This window comes from Panulirus ornatus, chromosome 58 (assembly GCF_036320965.1).
Source record: "Panulirus ornatus isolate Po-2019 chromosome 58, ASM3632096v1, whole genome shotgun sequence".
Lineage (NCBI taxonomy): Eukaryota > Metazoa > Arthropoda > Malacostraca > Decapoda > Palinuridae > Panulirus > Panulirus ornatus.
Genome location: NC_092281.1, coordinates 1,426,261 through 1,439,534, shown reverse-complemented (window position 1 = coordinate 1,439,534; position 13,274 = coordinate 1,426,261). Strand labels below are relative to the sequence as shown.

The 13,274-nt window shown below is 47.4% G+C and overlaps 1 protein-coding gene across 1 annotated transcript; it reads left to right on the top strand.

Moving 5' to 3' along the window:
- Window positions 1-8,915: 8,915 nt before the first annotated feature.
- On the top strand, window positions 8,916-12,659 carry LOC139766845 (uncharacterized). Its single transcript, XM_071695796.1, has 2 exons — window positions 8,916-9,590; window positions 12,216-12,659. The coding sequence occupies exons 1-2, from the start codon at window positions 9,168-9,170 to the stop codon at window positions 12,369-12,371; spliced, it is 579 nt and encodes a 192-aa protein (XP_071551897.1). The 5' UTR covers window positions 8,916-9,167; the 3' UTR covers window positions 12,372-12,659.
- The last annotated feature ends 615 nt before the right edge of the window (window positions 12,660-13,274 follow it).

The following is a 13,274-nucleotide window of genomic DNA, read 5'->3' as shown; positions in this document are numbered from 1 at the left end:
ATTATTATTATTATCATTATTATTATTATTATCATTAATATTATTATTATTTTTTTTTCAAACTATTCGCCATTTCCCGCATTAGCGAGGTAGCGTTAAGAACAGAGGACTGGGCCATTGAGGGAATATCCTCACCTGGCCCCCTTCTCTGTTCCTTCTTTTGGAAAATAAAAAAAAAAAAAAAATTGAGAGGGGAGGATTTCCAGCCCCACGCTCCCTCCCCTTTTAGTCGCCTTCTACGACACGCAGGGAATACGTGGGAAGTATTCTTTCTCCCCTATCCCCAGGGATTATCATTATTATTATTATTATTATTATTATTATTATTATTATTATTATATTTTTGTCTTTGATTTCGTTTAAGGTGTATCCACAAATTTGTTAACATGCATTTTCAGAAACATTTATGACTGTGTTAACTGGTGGTTTGGTCTTTAGATTTAGGCCGTATTCATTGGTCCATCCACAATGACGAGGACTAAGATGATTGGTTAATGGTCTGGTAAGAAGGCTGAATGGTTGACCTCAGTAGAATTAAATATTATCTATCAGAATGACACGTGACCATCGTGGGAAATGTTGAGTGCTCACTACTAAATATAGATATAATTACGAATTATCTCTCATGAAACTTGGAGACCCGAAATATCATCAATGCCTATAATGTATGTTAGTATGTATAGGTATGAGAATGTATTAACATTTCATTTGGTCGCCTTATAGTATATCTGTATATCTGTATATCTGATTTGCCTCACATACACATGGTATGAGACACTGCTGAATGAGTCTTCTAGTTAGAGTTGGCTGTGATGGCTGTGGCTAATGTAAGCAAAACGCTTTCAGTGCAGAACTGTCCTCTCAGACAACCTTTTACATATTTTTGATATTTTTATTATAGTTTACCAGATAGTTTTCTATGTATAAAGTTAAGAGAAAATTGACATTACTGAAAGCCAAACTACAGTATGTTCCTAGTACTTTTTATTTTGTTAAACGTTAAGCAGATAATGGAGAAAGTATATCATTGAATTAGAAAGGACAGTATTTCCATACAAATTAGTTATTTCTCGGCGCCTTTTTATCATGCTATGATCTGCCAGCTCATTTGAACACAGGCAATGTGGCTTAAACTGCGTAATTGTGGTATATTTCGTTATATTTCGGGGTTTTGGCACATCCATGGAAATCTTCGGTTGAGTCTGAAGATATATTTCTGACATGAATAACAGTGATATTCTCCATTACCATTGTAAGATATATCTATTATCTCTACCAGTTATCAATTACGAACAAAATCACTGTTCCAGAGATATTTAATTCCGCTTTTAATTTCAATTTTGTAGATATAGTGGAAAGTCTGATAGCCAGTTTGCATTTGTTTTGTATGTGATATGGAAAGTATAGCTCACACGAAGGATTCCATTATGAGGTCGATTGTGTTGGTGCCATATTCCTGTCCCCAGCACCGCCCTCTGCACTACCGGACTCCCCAGATTTACGTGAAAAGGCTGCGTTGTTCCGCGCAAGCTTACATTGGGCCTGTCCTACCTTGCCATTCCCTACGCTTGACCCATGAATGTCCCTCTACTCTCCGCGACCCGTGGCTTCGAGCGGGTGGATGGGGTCCTTTCCACCTGTCAATATGAAAGTCCTCTCATGGTGCTTGTCCGTACCACACAGACACTTCACTACTGAGCACAGAGGAAAGACAGGAGGTCATCTCCAGTAACCGCTCGAGAACTACACACCTTGTCACCCCTGTCGAAGTCCTTACTCCCACATCCACCTCCCACCCACCCACTCCTTCCCTCCTTTCCTGTCCATCTCTTCCTCAGTTTCCAAGTGACACTTGCACCTCCTCCAGATATATATATATATATAATTTTTTTTTCATGTTGAAGGCTCCAGTCACGGACAAAAGACCTCAGCAAAGCTGGGCCTTAATTGAAATGTAGAGAATAGCGAATTTTGGAGGAAATGGAAGACCTGTCTTTCAAAATGTGCCAAGTCATAGGTATTGGGAAAGATATGAGATGGTAGAAAGTTCCAGAGCTTCGACGTGTAGGGAAAGAAGCAGGTATCAAAACGGCCCGCCCTTCTGTTGCCGATGGCCACACAATAATCATGTGACGCAGCAGCTTGCTGAGTATTGCGTTGTCTAGCTCGTGGTGGGGGGCACACAAGCAGCCAGCTCTCGGGAGCAAAAACCAAAGTAATGCCTATAGAAGAGGGAAAGTAAACCAACATTGCGGCGTAGGGCAAGGGGGTCAAGTTTGGAGGTTAGCCTGGGACAGTTTAGATGTCGGACCGCTTTCGACTCAACTGTGTCAAGCAAGGATGCAGAGCTAGAACCATCCCAGATGTGAGAGCAGTACTCCATACATGGACAGATCAATCCCATGTATAAACGAAGCAACTGTTCAGAAGAGAAGTGTCGACATCTAAACAGGACACCCAGTTTCTTAGAGGCAGACTTAGCTATTCCCGTAATTTGAAGTTTCCAAGAAAAAGTGGGTTACAAAAATGCCAAGTATGTTCAGTGAGTCTAGAGGTGGAATTACAGACCCGTCAAAGGAGACACGAGAGTCGTGAGGAGTTTTCGATAAAGAGATGGGTAAATACTGGGTCTTTGAGGCATTAAACTTGACAAGATCCAACCTTCCTTACCCGTACAGCGAACCCCACTGGGCCCAGACCAGGGACCACTACTGCCGTGGCGAAGAACCACACATCAGACCACCAACACCACCAGAACCACGCACCAGACCACCACCACCACCAGGACCACGCACCAGACCACCACCACCACCAGGACCACGCATCAAACTACCACCACTACCAGGACCACGCACCAGACCACCACCACTACCAGGACCACGCACCAGACCACCACCACTACCAGGACCACGCATCAAACTACCACCACTACCAGGACCACGCATCAAACTACCACCACTACCAGGACCACGCATCAACTACCACCACTACCAGGACCACGCACCAGACCACCACCACTACCAGGACCACGCACCAGACCACCACCACTACCAGGACCACGCACCAGACCACCACCACCACCAGAACCACGCATCAGACCACCACTACCAGGACCACGCATCAGACCACCAACACCAGGACCACGCATCAGACCACCACCACTACCAGGACCATGCACCAGACCACCACCAACACCAGAACCACGCATCAGACCACCACTACCAGGACCACGCATCAGACCACCAACACCAGGACCACGCATCAGACCACCACCACTACCAGGACCACGCATCAGACCACCACTACCAGGACCACGCATCAGACCACCACTACCAGGACCATGCACCAGACCACCACCAACACCAGAACCACGCATCAGACCACCACTACCAGGACCACGCATCAGACCACCAACACCACCAGGACCACGCATCAGACCACCAACACCAGGACCACGCATCAGACCACCACCACTACCAGGACCACGCATCAGACCACCACTACCAGGACCATGCACCAGACCACCACCAACACCAGAACCACGCATCAGACCACCACTACCAGGACCACGCATCAGACCACCAACACCACCAGGACCACGCATCAGACCACCAACACCAGGACCACGCATCAGACCACCACCACTACCAGGACCACGCATCAGACCACCACTACCAGGACCATGCACCAGACCACCACCAACACCAGAACCACGCATCAGACCACCACTACCAGGACCACGCATCAGACCACCAACACCACCAGGACCACGCATCAGACCACCAACACCAGGACCACGCATCAGACCACCACCACTACCAGGACCACGCATCAGACCACCACTACCAGGACCACGCATCAGACCACCACTACCAGGACCATGCACCAGACCACCACCAACACCAGAACCACGCATCAGACCACCACTACCAGGACCACGCATCAGACCACCAACACCAGGACCACGCATCAGACCACCACCACTACCAGGACCACGCATCAGACCACCACTACCAGGACCACGCATCAGACCACCACTACCAGGACCATGCACCAGACCACCACCAACACCAGAACCACGCATCAGACCACCACTACCAGGACCACGCATCAGACCACCAACACCACCAGGACCACGCATCAGACCACCAACACCAGGACCACGCATCAGACCACCACCACTACCAGGACCACGCATCAGACCACCACTACCAGGACCATGCACCAGACCACCACCAACACCAGAACCACGCATCAGACCACCACTACCAGGACCACGCATCAGACCACCAACACCACCAGGACCACGCATCAGACCACCAACACCAGGACCACGCATCAGACCACCACCACTACCAGGACCACGCATCAGACCACCACTACCAGGACCATGCACCAGACCACCACCAACACCAGAACCACGCATCAGACCACCACTACCAGGACCACGCATCAGACCACCAACACCACCAGGACCACGCATCAGACCACCAACACCAGGACCACGCATCAGACCACCACCACTACCAGGACCACGCATCAGACCACCACTACCAGGACCACGCATCAGACCACCACTACCAGGACCATGCACCAGACCACCACCAACACCAGAACCACGCATCAGACCACCACTACCAGGACCACGCATCAGACCACCAACACCAGGACCACGCATCAGACCACCACCACTACCAGGACCACGCACCAGACCACCACCACTACCAGGACCACGCACCAGACCACCACCACTACCAGGACCACGCACCAGACCACCACCACTACCAGGACCACGCACCAGACCACCACCACTACCAGGACCACGCACCAGACCACCACCACTACCAGGACCACGCACCAGACCACCACCACTACCAGGACCACGCACCAGACCACCACCACTACCAGGACCACGCACCAGACCACCACCACTACCAGGACCACGCACCAGACCACCACCAACACCAGAACCACGCATCAGACCACCACCAACACCAGGACCACGCACCAGACCACCACCACTACCAGGACCACGCATCAGACCACCACCACTACCAGGACCACGCATCAGACCACCACCACTACCAGGACCACGCACCAGACCACCACCACTACCAGGACCACGCACCAGACCACCACCACTACCAGGACCATGCACCAGACCACCACCACTACCAGGACCACGCATCAGACCACTACCACCAGGACCACGCACCAGACCACCACCACTACCAGGACCACGCACCAGACCACCACCACTACCAGGACCACGCACCAGACCACCACCACTACCAGGACCACGCACCAGACCACCACCACTACCAGGACCACGCACCAGACCACCACCACTACCAGGACCACGCACCAGACCACCACCAACACCAGAACCACGCATCAGACCACCACCAACACCAGGACCACGCACCAGACCACCACCACTACCAGGACCACGCACCAGACCACCACCAACACCAGGACCACGCACCAGACCACCACCACTACAGAACCACGCACCAGACACCACCACTACCAGGACCACCACCAGGACCACGCACCAGACCACCACCAACACCAGACCACGCATCAGACCACCTCCACCACCAGGACCACGCACCAGACCACCACCACCACCAGGACCCACGCACCAGACCACTACCACCACCAGGACCACGCACCAGACCACCACCAACACCAGAACCACGCATCAGACCACTACCACCAGGACCACGCACCAGACCACCACCAACACCAGAACCACGCATCAGACCACTACCACCAGGACCACGCACCAGACCACCACCAACACCAGAACCACGCATCAGACCACTACCACCAGGACCACGCACCAGACCACCACCACTACCAGGACCACGCACCAGACCACCACCACTACCAGGACCACGCACCAGACCACCACCAACACCAGAACCACGCATCAGACCACCACCACTACCAGGACCACGCACCAGACCACCACCAACACCAGAACCACGCATCAGACCACTACCACCAGGACCACGCACCAGACCACCACCACCACCAGGACCACGCACCAGACCACTACCACCAGGACCACGCACCAGACCACCACCAACACCAGAACCACGCATCAGACCACTACCACCAGGACCACGCACCAGACCACCACCAACACCAGAACCACGCATCAGACCACTACCACCAGGACCACGCACCAGACCACCACCAACACCAGAACCACGCATCAGACCACTACCACCAGGACCACGCACCAGACCACCACCACTACCAGGACCACGCACCAGACCACCACCACTACCAGGACCACGCACCAGACCACCACCAACACCAGAACCACGCATCAGACCACCACCACTACCAGGACCATGCACCAGACCACCACCAACACCAGAACCACGCATCAGACCACTACCACCAGGACCACGCACCAGACCACCACCACCACCAGGACCACGCACCAGACCACCACCACCACCAGGCCACCAGGACAACAATTCAGACCGTTAAGACCTCACAGACCACCACCACCACCAGGACCACGCATCAGACCACCACCACCACCGGGACCACGCACCAGACCACCACCACTACCAGGCCACCAGCACAACAATTCAGACCACTAGGACCTCACAGACCACCAGGACCACGTACCAGACCACCACCACCACCAGGACCACACATCAGACCACCACCACTACCAGGACCACAGTCAGACCACCAGGTCCCCGCACCTGATCACCTTCTCTTGCCACCAGCGGTCGATGCCCAGCCTCGTGATGTGCACACCACCTGCCCAGCTGATCCCCAGATGGCTACGTCACCGGATGCTGCGTCCGCCTCCCACCACACCCCGCCAGCACTGGAAGACCAGCCCACTATACCATCTGCCTCACCCACACCCAAACCTTAATCTCGAAAAGACGAGGCAGACGGTGAGTGGTGGTGCGCTCCTCCACTGCCTCCCCACGAGTCTCACCTTTATGAAGACGACGCCTTGAGTGGGTGGCAGGTCAGTGATATTAATGACGTGACTCAGTGAGAGGCACTGCTCTTATAGACTTTACTACAGAAGCTTGTTGACATTCGGTCTGATCTCGCTGCCTCTTATATATACAACCCGGGGCATCACAAGAGGAAGTCAGTCCAGCTGTAACCTGTGCCTTTATAAACACAACCTCCCTCTCCCAGCGCCTTGACGTCTCCTATCAGGACGCTAACTCAGAAGCCACTGTAATATTTTCTTGGTTGGAAGCAGACCTCCTCGTGGCCTGGACTCTTCACCTTAACCCTATATTCTTGCGCCTCCAGTGGCTCATTTTCCTCTGTTACCTCAGCTCATATGTCCTGTTCCATAGATTAATGTTGCGAAACATGCTTTTATGTCCCCTCTCAGTTATACCACTCCACCAACCCAATCAGAACACCTTTTTTGGACAATCACATGTTTACCAAATGGCGTCCTAGCTTCGTCTCTTCGATGTATATCAACTGACTGTTATATTTCTCTCTTGTGTCTCCCCTGATGATGTGATTATTACACGAAAGTGCACTTGGGAACTTTTCGTGTTTCATTTTCCCCCGTGGACTCATAGGAATATATATATATATATATATATATATATATATATATATATATATATATATATATATATATATATATGGCATTAATGAGATGGCCTTGATTAGGGCATTCAGTTGTCCGTGCCGTCTCAGCGACAACATAGAAATAAGTTTCGCTAAACCTTATTCTTTTTCTTTCTTTTTTTTCACGATTAGTTGTCCACCGCCTGATGAACGACTGCCATGAGTTATGTATGAGGCCTCATAGCAGGAAGGTAGAGTACAGCGTACATTATAGTTTCAGAACATGGAGGAATTTCTATATCTTAATTGTCAATGATAGTGAGTGTGTGTGTGTGTGTTGTGTGTGTGTGACCAAGAGCAGGCGAGCATATGCCACAGCAACCAGTAAACCCATGTAATATCCTGCTGTGAACTGTGACCACAGCGTGTGCTGCATTATGTATCAGACACCCATGCTGTGGCCACCACACTGCATACTGTAATAACATTACGTTCATATGATTCACATGAAATTCATTACTTCACGTCGCCATATGAGGTTTGGATAGTATAGCCTAACCTGAACACTAACTCTTAGCCAAGCCTAGCTAATCCAGTCACACTTAAACCTAACTAACCAAGACATTAAAGTTTGTTTTCTTAACTAATAACTTAAGTACCATTATTCGTAAACCTATATTGACCTACTTTAACCCAACCAAATTGATAAAAGTTTCGAAATAATACCATTTTTACATCCTAGACACAGCGAGTTTGAGTTTATTTTTGGCTCATTTATCCTAGATTTTCTTTTATTAAACTAAGTTCAAGTGTAAGTGGTTATTAGACAGTATGTGACAAGTTGAATTGGTCATAACAAGGTATGTGACAAGTTCAAGTGGTTATTAGGCGTATGTAACGAGTGTCACATATTGCGTTATGTAGTGTATCGTTATCATTATGTGGAACATTCAGCACTTTCGCATGATTTATTCCTCTTATTTATGAAATATCTCTATTGTTGATGGAATGGTGTGACTTGTAACCATTTTATTGCCATATATGTCAAGACATTGGGTCGTGATACTGAGTGGCCTTCGTGCATCCGCCACACTAGTGACGTACACTTCACACTACCATATTCCCAGAGTAGGTGATTTAAAATGGCCAAATTCACGCATCAAATTCTAACATCAGGTTTACTGTTTGTAGTGTGTAATATTCCCATGGCTTTTTGATATTAATGTATCAGATAGTATGAATGAATGGATATGAAGAAATTGCCGTGATAATTGGTTGTTGGTAACTGTCGCCACACACACACACACACACACACACACCAACAAAGCCTCACTCCTTAACATAGTCTTGTATCAGGACCCACTCGTCTCTAGTTTTGTTATACACCTTTGTGATTCAAGAAGATACTGAACGCGCCAGGTTCGTTCCCCCTGTTCGCTGAGGCGGTATTATGTGCCCTTGTAAATAAGGATTTCTCTACAGCCTTAAAGATTTCTACATTTTGCCGGCAATAACAACTAGTCTCAAACTGAACGGGAAAATTTTTCTTGGCTTTCGTCTGCGTAGCATAGTCGTGTAAGGACATGACACAGGGAGTGAGTCTGCTTGACAAGAAGCCCTATCGCGAATGCAAGTGTGTCCCTGGGACGCCACCGTGTTATAACTGCATCTTTGAACAGGATCAGGCACCATCAATCAGCGTCTCCTCATCCACACACGGCCCTTGCTGCTACAGCCACGTCCGCCTACCCAGCTTGTCGAACTTGGAAGACCCACCTGGATCAACCCAGTTAGATGAAGACAGTTCACCATATACGTTTCAAGCAGACCTGGAGGTTTCCAGAGCATCACTACTAGGTCGTGTAGCAGTGGCGGAAGCATTCCTGGCTGACGGGAGGCAGACGCGACCCGTGGGCCTAGCGGAAGATGACGAAGCCGTGGACGTAATGAGCTCCTTACACACCCACTTCTCCCGCAACAAGTCATATACAAAGCTGGCCTCGAAGGTGAGCCTTTGCCAACCATTATATATGTGTATAAAGGAGTTGCGATGTGTATTTTTCTTATAGAATGTGTGTGTAGTTATCTACTTGAGCGGGGAGGGAGTTCTACACTCGTGGGGCCCCATCGCTTGAACATTATCTATCGTATAACTTATCAAATCTTCGTAAGCTGTCTGCAGTAACCATGTCCCCAGTTTTTCTGTTCCCATGATCCACCACTCTTATACTATAAAATTACTTCTCTACATTTTTTTTACAAGTTTCTTGCTTAATTTCATTTGATGTGTTCTTGTTGCTCTATCCCTACATCTCTCGAAGACTTGATCGTTGTCCACTTCATCGACATGTTTTAAAAGCTTCAAGGTTGTGTTAGGCCACTCCTCACTCTTCTCTGTTCCAACGTGTTGTCCTCCTGTGGACCTTCTCTGTTAGCTTTGTATGGCTGTGTAGGTGAGGCGACCAAACTTGAGAAGTATAATCTAGTTTTGGCCTTGTATGGGATATGAACTGCATGCTGAACATATCCTTATGCATATATCCGAAAGCTATTATAATAATTGCCAGAAGATATGTAGTCTCGTGTATTATTCTCCTAATGTGGGGTTCTGGTGACAGGTTAAAGATGATGTTAACTCCTAAGATCTCACACATAGAATGTTGCCTTCACACATTTATGTTTTACTGAACCTTTCCCAGGATACGTCCATATTATTTTCATGATCTTCATCAACCCAGATTCGCCTGTCCAGAGCAGTACGAAGATCATGAGAATTTGCAAGTCGTAAGATCTGGTATGTTTTCGCATCTCTCATGTCGACCAACATTACAGTAATTTGATGGTTGTCACTGGTCACGGACTTTCCTCCAGCTTTGATAATGTTAATGAATCCTCTTTTGTAGCCAGAACTTAGTCCAATATATTCATGCCGTGGGTAGGTTTCCCGACTTACTGGATTAAGGAACTATCAAGCCAATTTAGGTATAGAGTCCAGACCTAGAGCTACTGAAGTTTGTTTTATGCTAGATAATAATCATATTGATATATTCTAGTATATCATTCTCATTACTTTACATTTTCTATTTACATATTTTAAGTGTATCATGCTCATTACTTTACATTTTCTGTTAAGATATTTTAAGTATATCATCATCATTACTTTACATTTTCTATTTAGATATTTTAAGTGTATCATCCTCATTACATTTTCTAGGGATGAATTTCATTAGCTATATTTCAGACTAACGAGTTTGTTTAGGTCCACTTGTAATCTGATGCAATCCCCCTCGCTTTTCACTTCCCTCATAACTTATGCATAATCTGCAAATCTGTTCATGTGTAGTACCTTGTTCAGTGTGTGTGTGTGTGTGTGTGTGTTTTGAGTACACCAGATTCGGGGTGATAAAACATTAATTTTGAGTCAATTTTTTCTCTTTTCTCTCCAATTCAGATTTCCTCATCCCTCCTGGCGAGTCTCGCTGTAGTCTCATCTGGGGACCTTTATCCTTCATACTTTCCTATAGAATACCCACGGCAGTAGATACTCTCCATGTTAGATGGCGGTGTTCCTCCTCAGCTTCTTGGATGGAGCAGCTAATGTATGGAGATGCCTTTGTGGTATACTTTCCTGTCTTGTGTCACAGACAAGGTTATGATGACCTCACGATAATACCACTCTCTTCCAGCAAATAACCTGGTCATGGACCATCAGGTCTCCGGTATCTGTGTCCCTCCCGTGGACCCACAGCCTTGCGTGAGTGCGTCACTGTGTACCACACCTCCACTCTAGTGTGATTGCAACATTTTGACCTCGTATGATCCCGTCATCACATATTATCCTGTGACCCCCCCAACCTTAGGAATGATCCATGACCCTACCTCCGTGGACCCTGTATCCAAACCTATGAATGGGTTCTTCTCTCTGCCTTTATGCATTCCATATCATTGCATGTTTGAAGAATATAGATTACAGGATTGTATGACTTTAACTCCTGGACATGATCCTAAAAGATAGGTTCAAAGGTCACGTTATCATCCCAAAGACTCGTACCGACACGACTCCCGTAATCTGCCAACTCAAGGGTGGGAGGGTGAGCCGTTCTGATAACTGTTTCTTTCCTTACACGTCGAAGCTTTGGAACTATCTTCCCTCTCATGTTTTTCCCAATGACATGGCACATTTTGAATGATAAGTTTTTCACTTCCCCCCAAATTCGTAAATATTTTTTCTTATATTTTTTTTTCCTTCACATAACCATCTGTATATTTCAATTTAAGCTCGGCCTTAATTGGAGCCTCCAAATAAAGAAAATAAAATACGATAGCAATAGATCTGGAAAACAAAATGAATTGCCTTGAGAATATTCGATACCTTATTTTGAATACTCGATACCTTATTTTGAATACTCGATGCCTTATTTTGAGTAGTCTGTTCCTTATTTTGAATAGTAGGATTACATCACGCTAGGCAAGATGATGACCATTGGTTACTGGTAAGTGAATGAGTGTAGTGACTATTGTGGAGAAGTAACGTATGGTATGATACTCTGGGTCGTTGATCATATTAGCTGATTGCCAATGACTCCAACAGACAGATTCATTAATAGTGTGACTCCTCTTGTTTCCGGCAGGCGAGAGGTGGGAGTAGACGTGGCCTCCCGCTGTCCAGGAGGTGTGACGACCTGCTCCTCACCGCCGTCAACAGTAACGTCTCCAGTCACCAGCTCGCGGGCCCGGAACCCCGAGAGACGTCGTCTCTCCCGTGCCAGCTCCTCGTGCCTGAGTGAGACGCGGTTTTCTCTTCAGACCTCTGAGTGGGTACCACCTCTGTGCCGTGGACTGTCCTCACCCGCTCTGGCAACCCAAACTCCTGACTATCCCTACTCTGGCCATCACTGCTCCTGGCGATACAATACCCTGGACTGTTGCTGACTTGAAGCTACGGTGTAAGAAGAGGTAGCGTCCCTGGTAGAGCAGTTAGCTGATCCTGCAGTCATTTACTCACACCAGGTTGTACATATCTTCCCCCACCCATAACAACGTGTCAGTCTCTTACTGCAAATAAAATATTTACCAAAGTCGTCTGTTTACTCCATCTATTTATTGTATCTACTAAACCCACAGTTTGACAATTGGTTTGTGTTCGTTAAAAAAAGGAACAAAGGATTGGAAACTCATAGACTAATGTAACGAGAGATAAAAGAACATGCATAACTATCTCATTTTTCACCTCATTGTCTTCAGATAAAGCAGTTGTGTTTACCTATATTACAGTGAGCTGTTGACAGTGCAGACGCAGAGTTTTATTTACGTTTATTGCAGTGAAGTGTTGGCAGAATATCTTCAACTTTAATGGCAATGTGTCGCAAGATCATGATATGAATGGTGTATTCAGTTGTACATACAAATGCATAAAATCATTTAGAATCTTTGCCATGGCTTTGTTTACCTTGAACCAAGTCACCAGTTTTCGTAACGACTGAATCACTTGACTAAGTATTGTCATAAATTTCACTTCTAACATGGCCATAAAACTACTTTGTGTTTCGCTATTTGTAGCAAAATACGGCAAGATTTACATAATCTACCCTTTCATGTTAGTTATTGACATCTTCAAATGTATTAGAGTTACCTTCGTAGATATTTCGGGTTGCGTTTGTGAGAAAACCTATTGCGTAACGACGTAAATG